The sequence below is a fragment of the Salvelinus alpinus genome, chromosome 20 (assembly GCF_045679555.1).
Source record: "Salvelinus alpinus chromosome 20, SLU_Salpinus.1, whole genome shotgun sequence".
In the NCBI taxonomy this organism is placed as follows: domain Eukaryota; kingdom Metazoa; phylum Chordata; class Actinopteri; order Salmoniformes; family Salmonidae; genus Salvelinus; species Salvelinus alpinus.
The window spans coordinates 18,410,209-18,437,333 of record NC_092105.1 but is presented as its reverse complement, the minus strand read 5'-3'; the positions used below and the strand labels follow the sequence as shown (position 1 = coordinate 18,437,333).

General features: G+C 44.7%; 1 protein-coding gene across 2 annotated transcripts; it reads right to left on the bottom strand.

The window, feature by feature from the left end:
• xk (X-linked Kx blood group (McLeod syndrome)) lies at positions 1-26,550 on the bottom strand. 2 transcript variants are annotated; one of them, XM_071354765.1, is made up of 3 exons: positions 26,160-26,550; positions 15,336-15,598; positions 1-7,307 (listed from the first exon to the last, which is right to left on the bottom strand). In XM_071354765.1, the coding sequence occupies exons 1-3, from the start codon at positions 26,402-26,404 to the stop codon at positions 6,382-6,384; spliced, it is 1,434 nt and encodes a 477-aa protein (XP_071210866.1). In that variant the 5' UTR covers positions 26,405-26,550; the 3' UTR covers positions 1-6,381. The 2 variants fall into 2 exon arrangements, with proteins under 2 accessions (XP_071210866.1, XP_071210867.1); XM_071354766.1 differs by having other exon boundaries at positions 26,044-26,170.
• Positions 26,551-27,125: the final 575 nt, after the last annotated feature.

Below are 27,125 nucleotides of genomic sequence, written 5' to 3'. Positions count from 1 at the left end.
TATTGTTTGAATTTCATCTTTTAATAATCCTATTCTCTCTGAAATTGATTCACAATACTGTGTGTTCATTAGATTTTTCTAGATATCAAAAATTCTGTTTGGCTTCAAAGATTGTCTTTTTTAATACAAACTATATGAAGCATTCATATGATACTAAATGTCGTCAAGCCCTGTGCAACTGCATTGCAAAAGAAGAGCTAGTGCAAATAAAGACACATATAAAATAAATATACAATACACACATTAATACATGTAAGATTCAAGCTATGCAAAGACACTTTTTACCATTACAAATATTAAACACATTTCAAATAGATATTGTGCAAGTCTGTGTGTATATTTCCATACATAATGAAACACCAGACAGACGCAGAGACATACAATAGCACAGCATGAATGAGCAAAACCCATAGACATCCAATCAAAGCATCTCACTGGCGCCACATCAACAACAGCTGCTGCTGACTATTGCCCTTACAAAGCTGAACCAAAGCGTGCTGGAAAGCGTGAGTGGTAAGGCTGAAGCAACCGACTGCAGACAAAAGTCGAGAAGTGAAGTCGGGGGAGGTGCATCTGCTACAGCCGAAAGTCGGACACTGATGTGGCTTTCCAACAGCAAGGCTCAGCACAACATGGCAGTGTTGCCATCATTTATAAAAGTTGTTCTTTGTAATATCAAAATAAACACGTCTCCAACCCCCATATCACACACTCACAAACTAAATATATGCATGTAATATCAATTGGTGAGAGAGCCTCAAATAGCACATTCATTTGTACATATCCACTGTATACAGTGCATTCGGAAAGTATTCAGACCCCTTGTGACTTTTTCCACATTTTGTTACATTACAGACTTATTCTAAAACGGATTAAAAAAAATAAAAAATTCTAATTAATCTACACCAAATACCCCATAATGACAAAGCAAAAACAGGTTTTCAGAAATTTTAGCAAAAACATAAATACCTTATTTCCGTAAGTCATCTATATAAGTCATCTATAAGTCTTTGCTAGGTAAAGCCCCGCCTTATCTCAGCTCACTGGTCACCATAGCAACACCCAACCGTAGCACCTGCTCCAGCAGGTATATTTCACTGGTCATCCCCAAAGCCAACACTTCCTTTGGCCGCCTTTCCTTCCAGTTCTCTGCTGCCAGTGACTGGAACGAATCTCCCTCTCTAACTTTAAGCATCAGCTGTCAGACCAGCTTACCGATCACTGTACCTGTACACAGCCAATCTGTAAATAGCACACCCAACTACCTCATCCCCATATTGTTATTTATCCTCTTGCTCTTTTGCACCCCAGTATCTCTACTTGCACATCATCATCTGCACATCTATCACTCCAGTGTTAATGCTAAATTGTAATTATTTTCGCCTCTACGGCATATTTATTGCCTTACCTCCCTACTCTTCTACATTTGCACACACTGTACATTGATTTTTCTATTGTGATATTGACTGTACGTTTCTTTATGTGTAACTCTGTGTTGTTGTTTTTGTTGCACTGCGTTGCTTTATCTTGGCCAGGTCGCAGTTGTAAATGAGAACTTGTTCTCAACTGGCCTACCTGGTTAAATAAAGGTGAAAAAAATACATTCAGACCCTTTGCTATGAGACTCGAAATTGACCTCAGGTGCATCCTGTTTCCATTGATCATCCTTGAGATGTTTCTACAACCTGATTGGTGTCCACCTGTGGTAAATTCAATTGATTGGACATGATTTGGAGAGACACACACCTGTCTATATAAGGTTCCACAGTTGACAGTGCATGTCAGAGCAAAAACCAAGCCATGTGGTCGAAGGAATTGTCCGTAGAGCTCCGAGACAGGATTGTGTTGAGACACAGATCTGGGGAAGGGTGCCAAAATAATTCTGCAGCATTGAAGGTCCCCAATAACACAGTGGCCTCCATAATTATTAAATGGAAGAAGTTTGGAACCATCAAGACTCTTCCTAGAGTTGGCCGTCCGGTCAAACTGAGCAATCGGGGGAGAAGGGAGGTGACCAAGAACCCGATGGTCACTCTGACAGAGCTCCAGAGTTCCTCTGTGGAGATGGGAGAACCTTCCAGAAGGTTAACCATCTCTGCAGCACTCCACCAAACAGGCTTTATGGTAGAGTGACCAGGCAGAAGCCACTCCTCAGTAAAAGGCACATGACAGCCCACTTGGAGTTTGCCAAAAGGCACCTAAAGACTCTCAGACCATGAGAAACAAGATTCTCTGGTCTGCTGAAAACAAGATTGAACTCTTTGGCCTGAATGCCAAGTGTCACGTCTTGAGGAAACCTGGTACCATCCCTACCGTAAAGCATGGTGGTGGCAGCATCATACTGTGGGGATGTTTTTCAGAGGCAGGGACTGGAAGACTAGTTAGGATCGAGGGAAAGATGAACGGAGGAAAGTACAGAAAGATCCTTGATGAAAACCTGCTCCAGAGCGCTCAGGACCTCAGACTGGGGGGAAGGTTCACCTTCCAACAGAACAACGACACGAAGCACACAGCCAAGACAACGCAGGAGTGGCTTCGGGACAAGTCTCTGAATGTCCTTGAGTGACCCAGACAGAGCCCGGACTTGAACCCGATCGATCATCTCTGAGAGACCTGAAAATAGCTGTGCAGCGACGCTCCCCATCCAACCTGACAGATCTCGAAGAGGATCTGCAGCGAAGAATGGGAGAAACTCCCTAAATACAGCTGTGCAAAGCTTGTAGTGTCATACCCAAGAAGACTCGAGGCTGTAATCACTGCCAAAGGTGCTTCATCAAAGTACTGAGTAAGAAGTCTGAATACTTATGTAAATTATATTTCTGTTTTTGTTTTATTTTATACATTTGCAAACATTTCTAAAACCCAGTTTTTGCTTTGTCAAAATGGGGTATTGTGTGTAGATTGATGAGGGGAAAAAATCTATTTTAGAATAAGGCTGTAACGTAGCAAAATGTGGGAAAAGTCAAGGGGTCTGAATACTTTCCAAATGCACTGTACATATGAATCGTAGCAAAGTTGCTTCCTGTTTAGTCACATCTGTGGTCCTGTTTGCATGGGTCAAACAAAAATACTGTCATGATTGGTTGACAAATAGTGACTCCCACAATGCAGGCGATGGCTGCAAGTTGCAGCTGGTGAGGAGCAACTGCAGAAAATCGAAGTCGACTGCAGTTGAAACTTCATGACATTTGATCACATGGTTGTTGTAAAGTTCATGTAAGTCGGACAATTTTTGTCTCTATAATGCAACACACTTTGAAAGGTGGTGATGATGGTCACCGACTTGATAATGTGATCCGCTGGAACGCGCCCAGTGCGTTGGTAGTCATGCGGTGGGTTCAGTACATCAAGCACAGCTGATATTGCACCAATTAGATTCATCCCTCTACATTAATATGGCAGTCTATTTAGTCCACCAGGCTCTACACACACTTTCTCTGATGGCTGCCGCACGCAAACTATGCACTGCTGTTCTTGCTGACATGCTATTGCTATGACATGCGTTACTCGCCATGCATGTCTGTTTCCTACTTTCCCACCTATGTCCACCTGCTTGGTTCTGTTCCCTTCCTGCAGGGGGAATGGTACAGAATACCTTTCTCTCTGCCTGTAATTATTATTATCTTAACATTATGCATGCTCTGGCAGTGAGCTACCCCGAAGGAGCAGAGCCTCTAATGCCAAGACTAACGTGTTGCATGTATTGTAATATTTTATAATAAATGGTTAAACAAACACGTGGTGTTTCCTGTCTGAAATACAGTTATGTGTTTGTCTGTTTGATGAGAGATGGGTCTCTTTACATGTATTCTAGTGCTGGCTTAGAAATCACTGTCACCCTTGTCACAAGCACTTAGAAACACCACAGAAGCAGCGCGCACACCAATGATTAAGCTCTTTTTCAAGGAAGTATAAAAGCAGCGTTGGTCGCAGCCGTAAGAGTAGAGTGTACTAAGGAAAAAAACAGTAAACCCAACCCAATATTTACATTACACCACACAAAGCTTTAAAATGTGTATGTGGTGGTTGATGGGTCCAGTTCAGTACATGCACACCCCCATGCCAATGTGAAACACTGTAAATACACTAATTCCCAAATACTTGTTAAGTTTTGATGAGTAATGTAGTAATGCAATATATAAGTCCATTGGAAGAGGACTGGCCACCCCTCAGAGCCTGGTTCCTCTCTGGGTTTCTTCCTAGGTTCCTGCCTTTTTAGGGAGTTTTTCCCTAGCCACTGTGCTTCTACATCTGCATTGCTTGCTGTTTGGGGTTTTAGGCTGGGTTTCTGTACATCTGCTGATGTAAAAAGGGCTTTATAAATACATTTGATTGATTGATTAATGTGAGTGACTGTATAGACAAGTATTTAGTTCAATGAAATGCGTAATCAAATTAGGAAACCTCATTAGAAAAGCTATTGTGGCAGACTCACTTCGGACCAGTTTAATCTGTCTGAGTGTAGCGTTCTGTCCATACCGCCAGGACTTGACTTCCATAGAAAAGGCTGCAGACAAGTTACATTCTGGTTGTAGGAAAGTCTGTTCAACACTGAAACACTGATACTATGTCAGTAGTTGAGTCCGTTGCTGAAGAATCACTACATCCAATGATTTGTCTGTAGTTGGTCGGTAATACTGGTTTAGGTAGAATAAACATCACGGACTGCGTAAGGACATTCTCACAATAACTACTTCGTCAGAATCACTGTACATTGCCTAACCTCATCCCCTGGCTAAATTCAGAGAGATCCGGCTGGTGGACGATATCATACATTGCCTGTTCTTCTATTATACACTAACAGTGAAGCTGTAGTCTCTCTCCATGGCAAGGGGATACTGCCTTTGCAGCATTGGTTAGGGGAGTAAGGGGTTACAGTTTGGGGGTTTGATAACAGAATGGGGGTTAAGGGTTAAACAGAATGATAGCATTCAAGTTATTTGGTTAGAGACACACAGTAGAATAAGGTTATGGGTATGGGGTTAAGATCATAGGGTTCTGGTTACGGTTCAGATTACGGTTCAGTGTATGGTTCAGATTAGGGTTCAGATTAGGGTTCAGAGTATGGTTCAGATTAGGGTTCAGATTAGGGTTCAGAGTATGGTTCAGAGTATGGTTCAGATTACGGTTCAGATTACGGTTCAGATTATGGTTCAGTGTATGGTTCAGATTAGGGTTCAGAGTACGGTTCAGATTATGGTTCAGAGTATGGTTCAGATTACGGTTCAGAGTACGGTTCAGATTATGGTTCAGTGTATGGTTCAGTGTATGGTTCAGATTATGGTTCAGAGTACGGTTCAGATTATGGTTCAGTGTATGGTTCAGATTAGGGTTCAGAGTACGGTTCAGATTATGGTTCAGAGTATGGTTCAGATTACGGTTCAGAGTACGGTTCAGATTATGGTTCAGTGTATGGTTCAGTGTATGGTTCAGATTATGGTTCAGAGTACGGTTCAGATTACGGTTCAGAGTACGGTTCAGATTACGGTTCTGGTTAGTTCAGATTACGGTTCAGAGTATGGTTCAGATTACAGTTCAGAGTATGGTTCAGATTACGGTTCAGAGTAGAGTTGCAAAATTCAAGTAACTTTCCCAAAATTCCCTGGTTTTCCAGAAATCCTGGTTGGAAAACCAGGGACTTTTTGAAAAGTTAACGGAATTTTGCAACCCTAGTTCAGTGTAAACTTAACTGACAGGTAGGGCAGAGGGGTTCATATGGCACTTAAAGGATTACAGAAGGAGACAGTACAGCAAATGTTGCTCTGTGTGTACACCTTCCTCTGAATGGCACATAACTAGGACCAGGAGTATTTCCAGACCACATGACCTGAACAGGAAAGCCTCTTCCTGGTTCAGTCACAAGTTTAGGAACACTCCTGACCCTATACTAGGGCTGAAGAATTAATAGAATTCACATCAAATCACAATATTGACATTTGCAAAAGCCATATCGCAAGAGATCCATATCGCATGCAATATTTTTAAACGGCACTAAGCTGTGTGTATCGTCCGTTTTTATAGTTGACTCGGGTTTGTCGTCTCTCTCTCTCTTCTATTGCGACTGCTTCCCACACACACCAAGCTCCAGCCCAGGTCAATCAAGCAGTGCAGTTCCTCCTCCTCGCTGTTAGATTCACTATACATTTGCATGCTGTTCTGTTAGGTCAAATGCAGTCAACAGTTCCAAACAAGGCCAACGCTACTTTCCACTTTGTTTCTTAATATAAGTCATTCTATTTCAATGATTCCAACAGTTCAGCCAAGGGTTTTGTATCTATATCGCAAGTCAAATCACAATCACAATATTTGGTCCAAAAATCGCAATTAGAGTTTTTGCCCATATCGTGCAGCCCTACCCTACACACAACCAATCACGGCTCTTTAAGTGTTGCTGGACAGACTGTGGCTTACGTCGCCGTTCATCTCGCTCAACACTTCATGAGTCGTGTCATTGGGCATGTCATAGGTCATTGTGTCATTGGGCATGGTATATGCCGTGTCATTGGCCACATCATATGACGTGTCATTGGCTGTCTCCGTGTGGGGGGTGGGGTCGGGGGCCAGAGGGTCCAGACCAGCCTTCTCTATTGGCCTGACGGCGTCCCTATCAGGAGCGTAGCAGACTAGACAGAGCAGGGCGGAGCAGTCCCACAGGCCTTGGGTCATATTGGAGGAGAAGAGCTTCCTACAGGGGTGGCAGAACTGATAGAACACCAGCATGAAGAAGATGGCCATAGCGTAGGCCACCAGCAGCTGCAGCACTAACAACGGAGCACAGATGAACCTATAGAAGTCTGTCTTGTAGATGTACCACAGCAGAAGCAGAGAGGCGTTCTCCACGAACCTCAGCATGTAGTACACGGCCATGCGATACCAGTTCTGAGACTTGTTGATCAGGTCTGGGTCGTTGAGCTTCAGCTGCACCGCCGACCAGCAGAACATGTTGATGCCTGCGTAGAGGAACGTGAGGAGACAGAGGACGATGGTGGTGCCCACCCGGGTTAGGGTCTTCTCGATGTTCTCCGGGAAGGGCGAGTGGCTCTGCCAAAACAGCATCCACGGGTAGAGGAAGAAGAGGAAGAAGTTGAGCAGAACCACAGGGAGGATCCAGAGCTGCAGTACGGAGCTGAAGAGGACCAGGACGGTGACGCGTGTGGCGATCTCGAAGCTGCGCCACAGGAATATGCAGAGGTAGGCAGCGGGACGTACGTCCACCTCGTAGTCGTCATACTTGATCTTGATGGCCAGGATGTTGCAGCGCAGGGCTCCATATACGATGGACAGCAGGGAGATCACCATGAGGGTGCCTGGGAGTGAGAGAGAGAGACAGTCAGTCAGACAGACAGGCAGGCAGGCAGACAGACAGACAGACAGACAGACAGACAGACAGACAGACAGACAGACAGACAGACAGACAGACAGACAGACAGACAGACAGACAGACAGACAGACAGACAGACAGAGAGAGAGAGAGAGAGAGAGAGAGAGAGAGACCATTCAGAATATTCCATTCCATTCAATATTGTTTTGTCATTTGAGGCTGAGCTCTTAATTAATATGACTGTTCATTCATTCACTAACTGTACATAGTGTAAACAGCCTGTAAAGCCACCAAAACTCACACATAGTTTGTTAACTAGCATAAACAGTCTAGGACCATGATTTCCCATGAAATAATGAAGTTGTCGTTTATATGGATGAACACAGTACACCCCAGCACTAACCCGACGAACACAAGCGCCTTTCCAAACTCACTGTGACTCAGCATGCCCCCAGCATCATCACATACAGCAACTCATTTGCATAACATTGTGAAATAGGCTGAGAGACATTCAAATGTGTACACACATTACATTACCCCCTTCTCAGACTAAAACACACCCTGTGTTGAATAACCATGTTCAACACAAAGCCCTCTTGTCAAACAGGCTTCCTAATAGTAATACCTCCCTGACCCATGTGACCTTCTGCTGACTCAGGTGCTTGACCCGTCTCACAAAACACTTTCTCCTACAGGTGCACAGGGCATTTCAGTGTTTACATGAGTCTTTGACTGAGCTTTCAGTCCTGACAGTGTCTAGTTACTTTTCAGCTGACACATTAACAGCCTCTATATTTTTTTATTTAACTAGGCAAGTCAGTTAAGAACAAATTCTTATTTACAATGACGGCCTAGGAACAGTGGGTTAACTGCCTTGTCCAGAAGCAGAAAGTCAAATTTTTACCTTGTCAGCTCAGGGATTCAATCTAGCAACCTTTCAGTTACTGGCCCAATGCTCTAACCACTAGGCTACCTGCCACCCCAATGGCAGGGTGGCAGGTAGCCTAGCGGTTAAGAGTATTGGGCCAGTAAACAAAAGGTCGCTGGTTTGAATCTCTGAGCCGGCAAGGTGGATAAATCTGCTGTTCTTCCTGTGAGCAAGGCACTTAACACCCAACAACAACTGCTCCCCGGATGTTGATTAAGGCAGCCCCCTGCAGAAGACACATTTCAGTTGTTCTAGCATTTTGTAGTGTACCACGGCATGATAAGGTCCATTACACTGTACTACTTCATATGGTACATCTGACAGTTTGACTTGAATTTCTTTCTTAGTTTGGGTGACAACTCCATTTTCCTCTGGTAGGCTCTAAGCCATACATACTCATTTTTCTCATACTTCTGGGGTGTCACCTTTAGACCAAAGTATTGCTTTTGTTTACCTGTGGCCCTTACAGTGTTTAAATACCCGTGTACCTTTTGCACATACTGAGAAACATATTGTTTCCCTTCATTTTGTTGTGTTCCCATAACCACATCAACAGGTAGTCATTTCAGTACCGAGCAGCACCTTGTACGGTGTGAACTCTGTGGAAGATTGAACACTACTCCTGTATGACATAATCACATATGGGAGAATCTCATACCAACTTCTTTGATTGTCATCAACTAAAAGTTATGGCATGTTGATCAGAGTTCTGTTCATTCTTTCCCATAAACCATCTGATTGTGGGTTGTACTAGATAGTTATTGTTTGTTAATTTGTAAAAGATTGTACATCTCTCTAAAACCCTGGGCCTTCTGAGTGGTGCAGCGGTCTAAGGCACTGCAACACAGTGCTAGCTGCATTACTACAGATCCAGGTTTGATACCGGGCTGTGTCGCAGCCGGCTGTGACCGGGAGACCCATGAGGCGATGCACAATTGGCCCAGCGTCATCTGTGTTAGGGGAGGGTTTGGCCGGCTGGGATGTCTGTGTCCCACTGTGCTCTAGCGACTCCTGTGGTGGGATGGGCGCATTCACGCTGACACGGTTGCCAGTTGTTCAGTGTTTCCTCTGACACATTGGTGTGGGGTTGTGTTTCAGAGAACGCACGGCTCTTGACCTTCGCCTCTCTCGAGTCCATACAGTAGTTTCAGTGATGGGACAAGACAGACTGTAACAGCCAATTAGGGTAAAAAAAAAAAAGAATATATATTTTTTGCCCCTGGTCGCTATAGATTGAGCAAGGAACACCTAGCTTCAACACAAATTCCTCTAACAGTTACTTGTCCGCTTTTACCGCTTCCTGATTGGGTATGCCATATGCCTCTGACAAACCTACTGTAGTAAAGTAATCTGACACTACCATAATGGGCTTGTTACCTCGTCCAGTCTCTGTAAATGAACCCATTAAGTGCATAGATATCCTCTGGAAAGAGCAACCTGTGACAGAACTTGTCATGGGCGCTCTGGGGGCTGGACCCTGTCATTTGTATGCAGCGCATGCCCCACTGCCCTTACACCACTGCTTTATGGCTCTCTGCCAGCCTGGCCAATAACATCTTGCTCTGATTTTACTGGTGAGTGTATTAACTCCTAAATGGCCTGCTGTTCTATCATTGTGGATAAAGGTACGTATCTCATGTACGAGCTAATCTGGTACCACCCCTCTCCAGATGGTGTCATCTGTCTCATAGTTTTGACTCTAAAGGCATAACACTCCATTCTTCACATGTAATGCCCCCCCACACTTGTTTGAAAGGCTTGAACGTTGGCTCAGATTCCAGCTCTGCTCTACCATCTTTTCTCCATGTCTTTAACTGGGAGACCACCGGGTCTCTATCCTGTGCTTCCAAAAGGAAAGCTGCATTTGTGGGAGCTGTCTGGCTTGTTTGAGCTCTGACTGCAGGCTCAATAGTGACATCCTGAGGCTTGTTTACGATGGCTCTCAGATTGGCTCTCAGAGAGTCTACACTCTCTGTCTGTGTGTCGGCATGACACACCATCTGCATTACTGTGCAGTGGCCTGTGGACAATATCATAGTCCTATTGCTCCAGTTTCTCTAGGCACCTATCTAACTGTACCTCAAGTTGTTTGAAGTTACTCAGCCACCTCAGTGAGCTGTGATCAGTTCTCAGTAGACATTTCCTTCCCAGCAGAAAGTGTTTGAAATGTTTAAGAAACATTACCACAGCAAGAAGCTGCTTCTTGGTAGTTGAGTACATCCTCTCCTGTTTTGACAGTGGCCGACTGGCATATGCTACTACTCTCTCTCTCTACCCTCGTGTTTCTGGGAGAGGACTGCCCCTATGCCTGTGTCACATGTGTCAGTATCCATTATGAAATCTAGATTTAGGTCAGAGAAAGCACATATGGGGGATGTGGTAAGCTTGGACTTTAGTTCATTAAAGGCCACTTTACACGCTGCTTTCCACTCAAACGTTTTCCCCTTATCTGTCAATCTGTACAAAGGCTCCGACAAAGCTGCAAAATCTGGTCTGAACCTCCTGTAGTATGATGCCAGGCCTAAAAAGCTTCTTGCCTCTGTCAGTGACTCGGGGCTAGGCCATGACCTGACTGTCTCTGTCAGTGACTTGGGGCTAGGCCATGACCTGACTGTCTCTGTCAGTGACTTGGGGCTAGGCCATGACCTGACTGTCTGTTTTCATGGGGTCAGTGGACACTCCCTCAGCCGAGATGATGTGTCCCAGGTAGCTCACCTGTCACCTGAACAAATGGCACTTAGATGGTTTCACCTTAAATCCTGACTGTTCCAATCTACTGAAAATCTCGTATAAGCGCTTCACATGCTCTTGGAATGTACAACCAAACACTATGATGTCGTCTAAGTACACCAGACATATTGTCCACTGTAAGTCAGCCAACACCAGGTCCATGAGATGCAGGAAGCTGCTTGGAGAATTTGTCAACCAAAACCCCATGACCTGGAATTCGAAAAGCCCTCTCTTTGTCACAAAAGCAGTTTTGCTACGACCCTCAGGGTGCATCTCGAAGGGTGCATCTCGACTTCCCAGTACCCACTGGCTAAGTCTAAAGTGGAAAACTACTGAGCACCGGCAAGAGAGTTCAAGGTCTCATCTATCATAGGAAGTGGATATGCATATTTTACAGTGTTCTTGTTTAACCTTCTGTAATTCACACAGAACCTGATTTTGATAGGCCTGGTGTCCCATGTGTTAATATTATGCTGGACTAGTTCACCAGTGCTACACTCTCGCACATACACTACATGACTAAAGGTATGTGGACACCTGCTCGTCGAACATCTCATTCCAAAATCATGGGCATTAATATTGAGTTGCCCCCCACTTTGCTGCTATAACTGCCTCCTCTCTTCTTGGAAGGCTTTCCTCTAGATGTTGGAACATTGCTGCGGGGACTTGCTTCCATTCAGCCACAACAGGGCAATTAGGCCTGGCTTGCAGTCGGCGTTCCAATTCATCCCATAGGTGTTCGATGGGGTTGAGGTCAGGGCTCTTCTGCAGGCCAGTTAAGTTCTTCCACACCGATCCCGACAAACCATTTCTGTATGGACCTCGCTTTGTGCACGGAGGCATTGTCATGCTGAAACCGGAAAGGGCCTTCCCCAAACTGTTTCCACAAAGTTGGGAGCTGTTGTATGCTGTAGCTTTAAGATTTCCCTTCATTGGAACTAAGGGGCCTAGTCCGAACCATGAAAAACAGCCCCAGACCATTATTCCTCCTCCACCAAACTTTACAGTTGGCACTATGCATTCGGGCAGGTAGCGTTCTCCTGGCATTCATCAAACTTAGATTCGTCCGTTGGAATGCCAGATGGTGAAGTGTGATTCATCACTCCAGAGAACACGTTTCCACTGCTCCAGAGTCCAATGCTGGTGTGCTTTACACCACTCCAGCCGACGCTTGGTATTGCGCATGGTGATCTTAGGCTTGTATGCGGGTGCTCGGCCATGGAAACCCATTTCATGAAGCTCCCGACGAACAGTTCTTGTGCTGACGTTGCTTCCAGAGGCAGTTTGGAACTCGGTAGTGGGTGTTGCAACTGAGGACAGACGATTTTTACGCGCTTCAGCACTCGCGGTCCCGTTCTGTGAGATTGTGTGGCTTACCACTTTGTTGCTGAGCCGTTGTTGCTCCGAGACGCTTCCACTTCATAATAATAGCAATTACAGTTAACTGAGGCAGCTTCAGCAGGGCAGAAATGTGATGAACTGACTTGTTGGAAAGGTGGTATCCTATGACGGTGTCACCTTTTCCTTTGCAGCTTTCAGCTGCACCTCAGTTAGCTGGCTGCAATCTATGTTCAGCTCTTGCATTAACTGTTCTACGTCCCACTTTGCTGTGGTGGGAGAGTACGGCGGCAGTTTAGAATCCTGTAGGCTAGCAACGATAGTGTCTTCACTACCCTTCTCCCAGATAGAGAAACCCCAGTTCAGTGCCCTCCCTCAGTAACTGTGATTCAGGGGTTACATTCTTCACACGCACTGGCATTTTCCCCTTCACTGAGCTGCCAACTTGTATCAGTGACTTCAGCACACGGCTCAAGAAGATCCTCAATTTTGTCATTGTTTACTGTACCCTCAACTTATATGTAACTTCTGGAGGGTATAACCGTGTCAGTCATCACTTTATACACTCTCCATGCCTCTCCCCTGAAAATCAGTGTAATCCGCTTCCCCAAAACACAGCATGTTTCCTTTTGTAAATCAAGTACAGCCCCGTATTTTACCAGGAAGTTTGTCGCTATCAGTGCACACTGGTCTGTGTCACTAACAATGACAAAGTCCCTGGTCAGTTTCAGGCCGTCAATGTTCATGACTGTGGACCAGCTCCCCAGGACTGAGAGAAACTGTCCATTTGCTACTTTAACCGTGCAGTGGTATGGTTGCAGTGTACCACTCTTATCTCCAGTAGCATTTCTCCATACCTGTTCATGTACCATGGAAACCTGGGCCCCCGAGTCCACCATGACCTCACACTCGAACTCAGCCATTTTGCACTCAAGCTAAATCCCACTCCCCACAACACTTGCTGTGGACTGGTCGGCTGTGAGTGTAGTTTAAGCCGATGCTGTGCTGTCCTTTTCCACGTCAGGGCAATCTTTTTTCATCCAGCAGGCCTCTGCCATAGGTCGTCCTCTGTCGCTCCCGGGGAACCTAGATCTCCCATTGCTGCTGTAGAAGACCCTGGAAACGATCTTCTGTTCTAATACGCCTCCCTCTGATGTGGCTTCTTCTCTGCCAGATGTTGTACCTCGGACCACAACTGTGCAAAGCTCTCACACAATGACTCAAACATGTCTTTTGGAACGCTGATATTGTCTCCAACTGGAGGCAGAGTGACCTTGCTTGTCCCACACATGTTCACTTTGTATTGTGCAGTGTCTTGGCTTTCCAGCAATTCTAGCTGTCTTATCTGATCAAGCTCTGTAGCAATGCTAATTCCCTCTTCCAATATTTCTTGTACTGCCTTGCGCAGGTGAATACGAAGATCACTGCAACCAATTTGTGTAATAAAATGGTCTCGTGCAAGCCAATCACGTGCGCACACACTCTAATCTGGGTAAACCCTTGAAGCTAGCCTGCCTAAATCATGGCCAAATTTACGAATGCACTCACCCACTTTAGGTTTCCTGTCCTGAAGAAAAGGTACGATTCCAGTCAGCATGCTCAAAATGCTGCTGCAAAAGCATTTTCACACTGTTGTAGTTCTGCAAAATCTCTGCAAATTTCCCCTCAGTGAAAGCATGGGAAAGTTCAAACGATCTAACTCAAACTGTTCAATCCAAGCAGTCCATTCGCCTTCTTTCCCCTCAAAAGATTCTGGCATGAACGCCAGCCAGTCAATCCGCCTGTGCATTGCACCTGGCTGATCTACCACCATCTGTCGGTTGTTGATTGCTGTTCCCGGGTTGTTTGACTTCTCCCTCCATTTTCCCATGCAGATAGCAAGCTAATGTTAGCCAAACGAGTGAGTTGCTGTTAGCTAATTGATTTGTTAATCCCAAAATCCGCTGCCACCAATTGTAACGAGCCTGTAAGGCCACCGAAACGTACAGGTAGGTTATTAACTAGCATAAACAGTCTAGGACGATGATTTTCCATTAAATAATGAAGTTGTAATTTATTTGGATGAACACAGTGCACCCCAACACTAACCTGACGCACACAAGTGCCTCTCCAAACCCACTGCGACTCAGCACTCCCCCAGCATCATCACATACAGCAATTAATTTGCATAACATTGTGTGATAGGCTGAGAGAAATTTGAATGTGTACACACATTACAATAGCAACAAGATCCACTGGATCAATTTACAGATTAGCATTTGCAATATCAAGTGCCATAGTTCACATCGTCAACATATGACACTTTTGTTTTGATAGCATAGAACTGTCAGATTCTGCCTGACCAGCCAAAACAGCTTGAAGCTTTTCCTCTGGTCACACTCAGTCTCACACAGCAAAGCAGTTCCTCAGTCTGGAATGACATTCTCAATAACAGAAAATAAAACAGGGAAGTATTAGCAGACTGTGTGACATAACTCAAATGTGTCTGTGATACTAGTTGCTATATTTTGCATAATCATGACTCAGGTGGTGGACGAAAACAGTTATTTCAAACAGTGAGTTTGAAGACTGTGATCTAAATAAAATACCTTGATAGCAAAGTGCTATAGAGTGTTGCGTAATACCACTTTGAGTCATGAAAACACCATCCGCTTATTTCCAACATGGCACTTAGCTAATCAGCCCACACCACAGTGACACTGCTCTGGGGAGGGATTTAGGGGAAGGACTGTATCTCTGTAGTGAGCCTCTATAGGGGGTAACCAGCAGATATAACTCAACTATGTTCATGTGCAGGCTCAAAGAGGTTCCTATATACTGAGAAAGCTGGGGACCTCCTCTGTCCCTCAACGCATGGAACTCAAGATGACTCAAGTGTGATCAAACAGAGAGAAAACATACACACACGCATAGAAACACATACATATACTGACGTTGAAATATACAACTAAAAGTCACACTTCTCCACCTCACACACACAGTCACACACACAGTCACACACACGCACACACCACTCACCTCTGCCGATGGACACCCCCTGCTGCAGGACACAGATGTAGAGCTGCAGGGTGAGCTGGGGGGCGGAGCCCAGGAAGGCCTGGATGACAGAGGTGCGGGCGAAGGCGGCACGGTGGGTGAACAGCTTGCCCTCTGCCTGCCCCACCTGTCTCTCCACCTCCTCAGACTGGCCCCCCCTGGGCATCTGGCGCTTCCGCGTGATGCTGACATACGGCTCCTCTACCCGGCCCACACTGCCGTAGATACAGAACGCCTCCAGACACCTACAGCAGCAGAGGAACACACACACACACATAAAACATGATTAATGCAGTAGTGTACCCAAGGCCTCCACACACCTACAGCAGCAGAGAAACACACACACACATAAAACATGATTCATGCAGTGGTGTACCCAAGGCCTCCACACACCTACAGCAGCAGAGAAACACACACACACATAAAACATGATTCATGCAGTAGTGTACCCAAGGCCTCCACACACCTACAGCAGCACAAAAATACTAAAATAACGAGAGGGAAGATGTGGAAGACATTATGAACACTGCTGTGGATACCAAACCCATGGGAGTGTCTCAAACTCTTAACAGTGTGCAAGAACTTTTCTGTATTTTCACACAATATCTTATCCTCTTGTTTCAGAGCTGGTCACGGGTGCACCTCAGCCACGCTCAATTTACAAAATAGCCTCCAACACTCTACTCAACAAATTGGATGCAGTCTATCACAGTGCCATCCGTTTTGTCACCAAAGCCCCATATACTACCCACCACTGCAACCTGTATGCTCTCGTTGGCTGGCCGTCGCTTCATACTCGTCGCCAAACCCACTGGCTCCAGGTCATCTACAAGTCTCTGCTAGGTAAAGCCCCGCCTTATCTCAGCTCACTGGTCACCCTAGCAGCACCCACCCGTAGCACACGCAGGTATATCTCTCTGGTCACCCCCAAAGCCAATTCTTCCTTTGGCCGCCTCTCCTTCAAGTTCTCTGCTGCCAATGACTGGAACGAACTGCAAAAATCACTGAAGCTGGAGACTTGCCTCCCTCACTAGCTTTAAGTACCAGCTGTCAGAGCAGCTCACAGATCTCTCCACCTGTACATAGCTCATCTGTAAATAGCCCATCCAATCTACCTCATCCCCATACTGTATTTATTTATTTATCTTGCTCCTTTGCACCCCAGTATCTCTACTTGCACATTCATCTTCTGCACATTCTACCATTCCAGTGTTTAATTGCTATATTGTAATTACTTCGCCACCATAGCCTATTTATTGCCTTACCTCTCTTATCCTACCTCATTTGCACATGCTGTATATATATTTTTCAACTGTATTATTGATTGTATGTTTGTTTATTCCATGTGTAACTCTGTGTTGTTGTATGTGTCGAACTGCTTTGCTTTATCTTGACCAGGTCGCAGTTGCAAATGAGAACTTGTTCTCAACTAGCCTACCTGGTTAAATAAAGGTGAAATAAAAAAAAATATTTAAAAAATCCTGCAAACGCTGGAAAATACAGCCTCTAGAATCCATTGATGATAACATACAACAATAGAAACAAAAACAAACATCAATGAACAGCCATAGATACGGAGCTCCCTTACCAACAGCATCTTCACACATATGGCACTACTAGAAAAACGCACATCGCTATCATCACTATCAACATAAACACCACCTGCATCACTATCAACATAAACACCACCTGCATCACTATCAACATAAACACCACCTGCATCACTATCAACATAAACACCACCTGCAGCACTATCAACATAAACACCACCTGCAACACTATCAACATAAACACCACCTTCAACACTATCAACATAAACACCACCTGCAACACTATCAACATAAACACCACCTGCATCTCTATCAACATAAACACCACCTGCATCTCTATCAACATAAACACCACCTGCAACATTATCAACATAAACACCACCTGCAACACTATCAACATAAACACCACCTGCAGCACTATCAACATAAACACCACTTGCAGCACTATCAACATAAACACCACCTGCAACACAATTCACAAGATGGCGCCGACAGAGATGGTCACCTCGCATCGAGTTCTTAGGAAACTATGCAGTATTTTGCTTTTTTATGTATTATTTCTTACATTGTTACGCCAGGAAATCTTAAGTCCTATTACATACAGTCGGGAAGAACTATTGGATATAAGAGCAACATCAACTTACCAACATTACGACCAGAAATACGACTTTCCCGAAGTGGATCCTCTGTTCAGACCACCACCCAGGACAATGGATCTAATTCCAGTAGTCGACCCAAAACAACGGCGCCGCAGAAGGGGCAGATGAAGCGGCCACCTGGTCAGGCTCCGTAAACGTGCACATTGCCCACCGCTCCCGAGTATACTACTAGCCAATGTCCAGTCTCTTGACAACAAGGTAGACGAAATTCGAGCAAGGGTTGCCTTCCAGAGAGACGGAAACATGGTTCTTCACGGAAACATGGCTCTCTCTGGATATGTTGTCGGAATCAGTTCAGCCACCAGGCTTCTCCATGCATTGTGCCGACAGAGATAAACACCTCTCTGGGAAGAGGAAGGGTGGAGGTGTATGCTTCATGATTAACGACTCATGATGTAATCATAACAACATACAGGAACTCAAGTCCTTCTGCTCACCCGACCTAGAATTCCTTACAATCAAATGCCGGCCATTTTACCTACCAAGAGAATTCTCGTCAGTTATAGTCACAGCTTTGTACATTCCCCCTCAAGCAGACACCAAGTGGCCCTCAAGGAACTTCACTGAACTATATGCAAACTGGAAACCATATATCCTGAGGCTGCATTTATTGTAGCCTGGGATTTTAACAAAGCAAATTTGAGAACAAGCCTACCTAAATTCTACCAGCATATTGATTGTGCTACGTGCATGAGCAATACCCTCGACCACTGCTACTCTAACTTTCGCAATGCATACAAAGCCCACAAAGCCATCTTGCTCCTACCGTCTTATAGGCAGAAACTCAAACAGGATGTACGAGTGAAGAGAACCATTCAACGCTTCCGACCAATCGCTTCCGACCAATTCAAGATTGTTTTGATCACGCGGACTAGAATATGTTCCGGTCAGCCTCAGAGAACAACATCGACCTTTACGCTGACTCGGTGAGTGCGTTTATAAAGAAGTGGATTGGAGAAGTTGTACCTATTGTGACTATTAAAACCTACCCTAACCAGAAACTGTGGATGGATGTCGGCATTCGCGCAAAACTGAAAGCGCAATCCACAGAATTTTAACCATGGAAAGAGGTCTGGGAACATGACTGAATATAAACAATGTAGTTATTCCCTCCGCAAGGCAATCAAACAAGCGAAATGCCAGTACAGGGACAAGGTGGAGTAGCAATTCAACGGCTCAGACACAAGACGTATGTGGCAGGGTTTACAGGAAATCATGGACTACAAAAAGAAAACCAGCCACGTCACGGACACCGACGTCATGCTTCCAGACAAACTAAACACCTTCTTTGCCCGCTTTGAGGATAATACAGTGCCACCGTCACGGCCCGCTAACAAAGACTGCGCCCTGCCCTCGCCTTCTCTGTGGCTGACGTGAGTAAAACATTTAAACGTGTTCACCTATCAACATAAACACCACCTGCAACACTATCAACATAAACACCACCTGCATCACTATCAACATAAACACCACCTGCAACACTATCAACATAAACAACACTATCAACATAAACAACACTATCAACATAAACACCACTATCAACAGCCAGCTGGATCTACTACGTCCCATAGTAACACCCCAAACTCTATCCGTGAGTTGACCAGTTGCAGCTCCACACATTAGTCAACATGACCTACCCAGGCTTCTCAGTAGAGCAGTAGACTCCAGGCAGTCATCTTCCAATGCGGCTAAAGACTAAAGGCCCGGGTGGGCGGGTGTGTGACTGGGCTGTGGGCCAGGGCAGTATAACTCATTCACTCTGTCTGGGAAAAGCAGCTCTGGTCCACAGCGCCAATAAAAGACTAGGCAGGGAGCTTTACGGTCACAGGGCCAGTGAGGGACAGGCTGTTTATCAGGCTAAACAGCGTCCCAGTGACACGCAAAGTGGTAATAGTATGCTTCAGCTAAAAGGCTGCGCTGCTAACTGCTAACTCTACTGCTAACCCTATCCTAATCCTAACAGCTTTAGCAACATACTTGCTAAATATCAGAGCCCACACGTATCAGTATGCTATACAGTAGTAGTCTAGGCCCAGGCATTTTACTTGACCATATGCCCTGACAAGGAAACTGAGCCTGAGGCTATAGATATCAGAATAGTTCAGGTCACATGGGAAGAAACATCTTTGGGCCCTACATACTACATACAGTCCGTCATCTAGCTACCTTGATGATGAAGCGTTATTGAAATTGCAATTAAGGGATCTAGTGTCCCAGGGTCGCATAGCATTTCCAATTAGACCTGTATGATGAATTTGTGTGTGTGTGTGTGTGTGTGTGTGTGTGTGTGTGTGTGTGTGTGTGTGTGTGTGTGTGTGTGTGTGTGTGTGTGTGTGTGTGTGTGTGTGTGTGTGTGTGTGTGTGTGTGTGTGTGTGTGTGTGTGTGTGTGTGTGTGTGTGTGTGTGGTAACTAGAGAATGCAGGCAAGGGACTGGCTTTGGAACATAATTACAACAGTAGGAAAGTGATCACAGGCTTGTAATGGAGAACTGGAGCAGCTAGGGTGAGAGTGAATAAAATATAAATTAATAAGTCAAAATGGGTAACTCAATCATGTTAATGGAGAAAGACATCAACAAAGCAATTTAGATGAAGCTGCTTTTAACCACCTGCCCAGGGAGTCGATGGGAATTGCCCTCTTGTCTAAATCTGGCACATGGTGGCACTTGTTTCCTGTGTACTGCCCCTTTCAAATAAATGTAATTAAAACTATTCATTTAAACATCTCCAAACATTCCAGAAGCAGAAATGTAAACTTTGGTCATTTGGCCTCACTTCACAGTCTAGTGTATGCTGTATGTTTTCAGGATGTGGCTTTCTGCTTCTGTGCAGACTGATACCCTCCCTTCTCCACTTGTGTTATCACAGATAAGAACCAGGAAGCAGCAACATGTGCTAGTCTTAGAACTGCCTGTGCAATGGAGGAGCAAGGGCGTGAGTCAGAGATACATGCTTTTAGACCCATCATTACATTTTAGACTCAAGAGATGCAGGCCATATATCCAGAGGCCGTCACTGACAAGCATTATTCAACAACACCCCATCAGCTTTGAGTGATGTATGACACCACATATACATCCATCTGTTCAACTAGGAAACACAACATCACACATACCCCCAGGCTAGCTATAGTGTCAGTGAGTGTCCACTGTTATAGATAGGGGCTCCCAAGTGGCGCAGCGGTCTAAGGCACTGCATCTCAGTGCTGGAGGCATCACTACAGACCCTGGTTTGATTCCAGGCTGTATCACAACCGGACGTGATTGGGAATCCCGTAGGGCGGCGCACAATTGGCCCAGACTCGTCCAGGTTATGGTTTGGCCGGGGTAGGCTGTCATTGTAAATAAGAATTTGTTCTTATTCCCCCTCAGGAGACTGAAAAGATTTGGTATGTGTCCTCAGATACTCAAAAGGTTATACAGCTACACCATTGAGAGCATCCTGACTGGTTGCATCACTGCCTGGTATGGCAACTGCTCGGCTTCCGACCGCAAGTCACTACAGAGGGTAGTGCGTACGGCCCAGTACATCACTGGGCCAAGCTTCCTGCCATCCAGGACCTCTATACCAGGCGGTGTCAGAGGAAGGCCCTAAAAATGGTCAAAGACTCCAGCCACCCTAATCACAGACTGTTCTCCCTGCTACCGCACGGAAAGCGGTACCAGAGCGCCAAGTCTATGTCCAAGAGGCTTCTAAACAGCTTCTACCCCCAAGCCATAAGACTCCTGAAGATCTAATGAAATGGCTACCCAGACTATTTGCATTGCCCCCCCCCCCTCTGGAACGCTGCTGCTACTCTCTGTTATTATCTATGCATAGCCATTTTAATAACTCAACCTACATATTACCTCAATTACCTCGACACCGGTGCCCCCGTACATTGACTATGTGCCAGTACCCCCTGTATATGGTCCTGCTATTGTTATTTACTGCTGCTCTTTAATTATTTGTTATTCTTATCTCTTACTTTTTTAAATGTATTTTCTTAACTGCATTGTTGGTTAAGGGCTTGTAAGCAAGCATTTCACTGTAAGGTCTACACCTGTTGTATTCGGCGCATGTGACAAATCAAATATGATTTGATTTGAAAAAGGTTTTTTTTATACAAAAATGAAAACGAGGTTGAAGTAATAACATGTTCAACTACTTAAGACATTGCCTCAAATCTAGGTTGTGCTTTTAGATTTCGAGAAAATGAACAACCAAAGAATAATCTATCACTTCTCAAACCCCAACTAAATATAAACCCCAAACCCCGGCCTGGTCTGCTTGGTCTGTTTTGCAAGCGTTCCCGGAAGTCTCACGTTGTTGCGCCTCTGGGTTTAGAAACTCTGTGGTATTATCACATTCACATGAATGATTAGAATATGACTACGATTCTCTATTAATATCAGTGATGTAGTGGCTTAGCTGGCTAAATAATACTAGCCAGAGCCCCTCAACATTATTGCAATAGAAGTATCTGCTGGCAACTGGCCCCTGACTGACTGACATATCTAAAAGTGACTATTTATCAGTTGTGCATTCTCAGAGAGTCGGTTTTTGTTTGTTTGGGGGGGATGTCTGTTGACACGGCTTGGGTCGCAGGACGGTTTTAAAGTGGCCTTTTGTCCGGGATCTCGCAAACACAATGTCAGCAGCGTCTCTAGTTGCCTACTTGAGTCGGCTCCGAGATGGGGTGGTTAGTTTATCGTCTCAGTCCCTTGGCCTGTGCCGTGAGAGGGCGGAGTAAGCAGTTTGAGAGAGTGATGAATGTGCTGCTAAAAAGGCAAATCGGGCGGACGCAGGCGAACATAAAAAAACAAACCACTGTTCATGATTCCACTCATTCGCAAAGAGGCAGACCTGTGTGATTAGAACTCAGTCAGATTAAGAAAATAAGCTTTCTGAGCTTTGATCAGCGCTGGGATCAATATTTAGATGTTGATTCGTAAATTATTTTCTTTATTGTGTATAACATTTATATTTGTATAAAAAAAATTCTCTTCAAATTAGACAAAATTACTGAGGTCCGGACCTCGGTGTCCTCATATGTTGTTACGGCCCTGGTCAGTGAAACTCAAATCAACTGAGCACCTTGAGTCCAAGGGCAATACCCAAGGATACTACTATTTGCATATTCCATTGCAGAAGGCTCTGGTGAGTTCCATTGTGGGTGTATTCTGGAGCTATTGGGTGGGTGTATTCTGTAGTCCTCTGGTTTGCAGATTCCAAAACTGTGCGTGTCTGTGATTATTTGGTGCATCCATCCAGTAGGAAGAACTGTGGTCAGTGTGTCTCTCTAGAGATGGGATTAGTATAAATTCCTACTGAGTCTGGCCATGAAGGGCAGATGGCCAGGCCAGCACTGGGCTTACTGATAACTGATAACTGATAACTAAGTGTCTGGGACAGGGTAGGGCCTGGCCTATTATGGGGTATATAGGAACTATATACGTATTGGGGTTATTCAGGGATACATACTGCATAGTCACTGCTATTCCAGCTTAGTTATTTATTGGTCAGGGACCATGACAGTAGGACATAACTGTTTGTCTTGTCAATAAATCTATCAGATTTACACAGAAACAGTGATCCTCTTTATTCTTTCTTTATTCTCCCGGATAGTCACCAGTTGAAGGAATGTTCTTTGGATTTTCAAGTCCCTCAGTCGAGCACCTGATCCCCCTTTTTCATTTAAGCTGGCCTGAAGCGCGTTTGCGTATACCTTTTTTTCCCAGTAGGACAGAACTGTCGAGGCATTCTTGGAGGTTTGCCCTCCCACACAAAGACAGCAGAGCCATGGGAGGTCAAGAAAATCATTAAGCAACAGAGACTCAGCAGGAGAAGATTATGGCTATGGGTGTTATATTACCTCTGATTCAACACCAGTCATGGGAATACTGAGCTGCTTTCATGGACAATAGACATATAAACAAAACACAAGTTCATATCTCACAATAGGCCTGCACTGTGGATTATTGCTCAGACAGCTATAGCAAGGACAAATTTGATATATTTTCAGTTAGCGCCTACATAATGAATTTACTGTATATTGATAGGCCTATGTGTTATTTAGGGCATTTGATTAGAGTAATGAGTGGTCAATGGTCGGTCGCATTCCAGGGTCTTTAAATCAAGGCTCCCTATGCAGCTAAAACGGTTGGTGTGTTGTTCATGCGGTGCTGCAGTGGTTTGCGGTGTGCTCTATTGATCATGGGACTAGGCCTATTGATCAGCTCTCCACAGTGGTGGACTTGCCATAAGGCAGAATAGGCAATTGTCTCAGGCCTCACATCATCAAGGGGTCTTGTGAGCTGGGCAAAATTTAAAACAAATAATACTTGGAATAATTAATTTTTTATAATTTCTCCGCTTGAGGCTCCACGCAAGGCCACCCCCCTCATTCATATTCCATTCACCCAGCTCAATGTAATGTAACATCGATAGGTTTAGGCTACTACATGATCATTTTCCCTATACCCATCATGAGGTTGCTACAACCTAGCCTAAGAATGAAAGTTTATAACGTAGTTGCACAGGTCGAGAGACAATTGGAGTAACCAAGGTGACAGACAGTGACACATTCAATATTGCCTTGCCCACTCTTGCCTGCATCTAGCTGATCTAGGGTGTAATCATTAGTCCAAACAGTTGCAAACAAGGACAAATTCTGGTAGGTTTATCCCCGTTTCTTTCTGTTTAAGAAACGTTTTCAACAGATCACCCGCACACACAGTTCACTTTCATAGCAGCCACATACAAACAGCAACATCACTTTGCTCGTTGTATTATTCCTTCTCGCATCTACCTGCTCTCCTTCTCTCACATTTTCCCTTCGCTTGTGGAATTCAGTGCACAACACAACAGCTCTCTGTGACCAGGCAAAAAAAAATATTCAATCCAAACCTTCATACCATAACCGCTAACCACTACACACAGCCTACATCGTTGTCAATGTCACCATATTAGCTAATGTCATAGTCAACATAGCTACTAGAACTAATGTGTTAGTAAACCCGCTACAATCACGCAGTACAGTGTAAAGCAAGCAGTTTAGCAGTTACACCGGCGGGCCCCAGTGGCAATAAATTAATAAAACCGAAAGTTTACCTTGACTTGGAAGAGTTCCGGTGTTGGATAGCCAGCTAATATAAATAGCATTTCTCTCTTTTTGAGCTGGGTGTTTGAGTAGGCTAAATTAGCGAGCTGCATTAGCTAGTTATGTAAGTGGAAGTAAAAAAAAAAATATATATATATATATATAGCTCTCTCTCTCTGCTGCTTCTCCTTAATTTTTTTATAAATTAATTTGTTCAAAACTGTTCAACTATTGTCTATCTCTACTCACCACATGTTATGCACTGCAGTGCTAGGTAGCTGTAGCTTTGTGTACTAGATTCATTCTCTGATCCTTTGATTGGATGGACAACATGTCAGTTCATGCTGCAAGAGCTCTGATAGGCTGGAGGACATCCTCCGTAAGTCTTAATAATTACTGTGTAAGTCTATGAATGGGGTTCAATAGGTTTTGTATTAAAGTCAATGTACCCTGAGGTGGATAGTAAATAGCTTGTCCTCTGGCTACACCATGGTGCAACCCCAAAGAGTGCTGTTGGGGCTACAGTAGACCTTCATTCCAAAACAGTGTGTTTTAATCCGTTTGGTGACATTAATATATTTAGTATAGTTTTATCTAAAAAGGCTAACTTTTTTAATGTTTCACTATTTTTATTTTTAGGAAATTCACTGAGTAGGATTGTCCTCCCTTTCCTCCTCTGAGGAGCCTCTGCTGACATTAACCCTAACCTTAACCCCTAACCCCTAGCCTAGTTAACATTAGCCACCTAGCTATGCTAACATTAGAATGCTAACATTGGAATTCGTAAGATATCATACATTTAGCAAATTCGTAACATATTGTACGAATTGCAATTTGTAACATATTGTAGGAATTGCCATTTGTCATATTGTGATCATAATATATCATACAAAATGGATGATGGACATCCACAACTTAATACATGCCATACTAAACTTAACATATCATACTATTTCGAGTGTTCCAGATAAACGCTTACAATGTTATCTCTGCCCCTGAGTCCAGGTTGTAAAACCTGGGCTCTGCCTGGGGCATCCAAATGACTAAATCCGCCCCTGGCTCTGCAGGCCCTACTGCGCACGGCGCAGTGTGTGTTGTGGCCTGTAGCAAGAGACAAAAGGGCCACAACAACAAATACAGCAAGACTGACACGTTGCGCTCCGATTCTCCATCGTCAGTCTATAATCTTCTTATGAGGTCACACATTGAGCATTCCCCCGACAGGTGAGGGAATTTAAATCTCCATTGTATTGAAACAACATTGAATCACCCACGACGTTGTCACGCATTTCAGCCACGGTTTGGTCATTGTCTACCAAACCTTTTCATTCAAGGCGAGATATTGTACAATCTTTGCCAGGCAGCTTTAGAGATCAGCAGTGGTGGACTAGCTTACTTACAACTGCATGATGCTACGGATCTGGAGGTGGCTCGGTGTGGTGATGGTAGAGCGCACATAAATAACGGGAAACTGTAGGAGAGCACAGCTCTCTCCCCTCTTCCACCGGCCACTTACCTCACGATGGGTCCGAGCTGCAGGATGTGAAGCAGCAGAACAAGCGGTCGGTCCCTGCTAAGGTCCCGGTGAATGAAGGTGAGCGTTAGCTGCACGAGCACCGACGTTACTAGGGTGAAGAGGAGGGTGAGCCCTTGCCAGATCTGGTCGCCGTCGGAGCGGTATGTGGAGCTGAGGTAGAGGGCTGCCGTGGTCTCAGCCGTGAACAGAGACACCGACACAAATATGGAGCTGGGGAGTCGCATCCTCACTCACTCAGCCATCGGGGAAGGCGGGCCGCTCTTCCCTACCATCGTGCATTAACCGAGAGCCGACTCCGAGAGGGAGATGCTCTCCTGTCGAGCGCTTGCTGTGTCTAGGGCTCATCTATTTGACAGGCTTTTTCTCGCCTAGTGGTGTTGTTCCGGAAAGGACCGGAAGGTGGCGCGGTGAGCTCGCATTGCGCTCATGTGTGCGGAGAACTAATGATAAAAACACATTCAGAGGCGCCCTCATCGCTGTTCAACAACAACAAAAATAACAGTAATTATCCTCAATTTGGAAGGCTTTAGTGATCCTGCAAATCAATAAATTACACATTTAAGGAAAAAATGCCACAATATTACAGGAGGCTTTACATGAAAATATCAATAGGCCCACATTATAGTATACAGTATACATTATCAAGAGGTTATCTTTAAAGACCAGGAAGCCTTTAGGCTATCTACATATTGACAATGCAACACATGGAAACATTGACCTCAACAGATTTCCTCCCCCAAAAATTGCGTCACAGATACAGTCTAATCTAGTGTTCTCAAGTAAGGCCAGTTCAGAGAGTAACATCACAGATAGCGTCCATAAGAAATTGGGCATTTTTCAACTGGAGAGTAGCTCACCAAATATCAGGGTACAAATGAATGTACGGCTGTTGCCATACAGTGAAGCAAATGGCTCATGTTAAAACCTCCGTTTAATGCGTCTTAA

Coding starts and splice junctions, on each gene's coding strand:
- xk (XM_071354765.1), bottom strand. CDS start 26,404: ATGCGACTCCCCAGCTCCATATTTGTGTCGGTGTCTCTGTTCACGGCT. Junction 15,599..26,159: donor CAGCTCGGACCCATCGTGAG/GTAAGTGGCCGG, acceptor CTGCTGCTGTAG/GTGTCTGGAGGCGTTCTGTA. Junction 7,308..15,335: donor GGGGGTGTCCATCGGCAGAG/GTGAGTGGTGTG, acceptor TCTCACTCCCAG/GCACCCTCATGGTGATCTCC.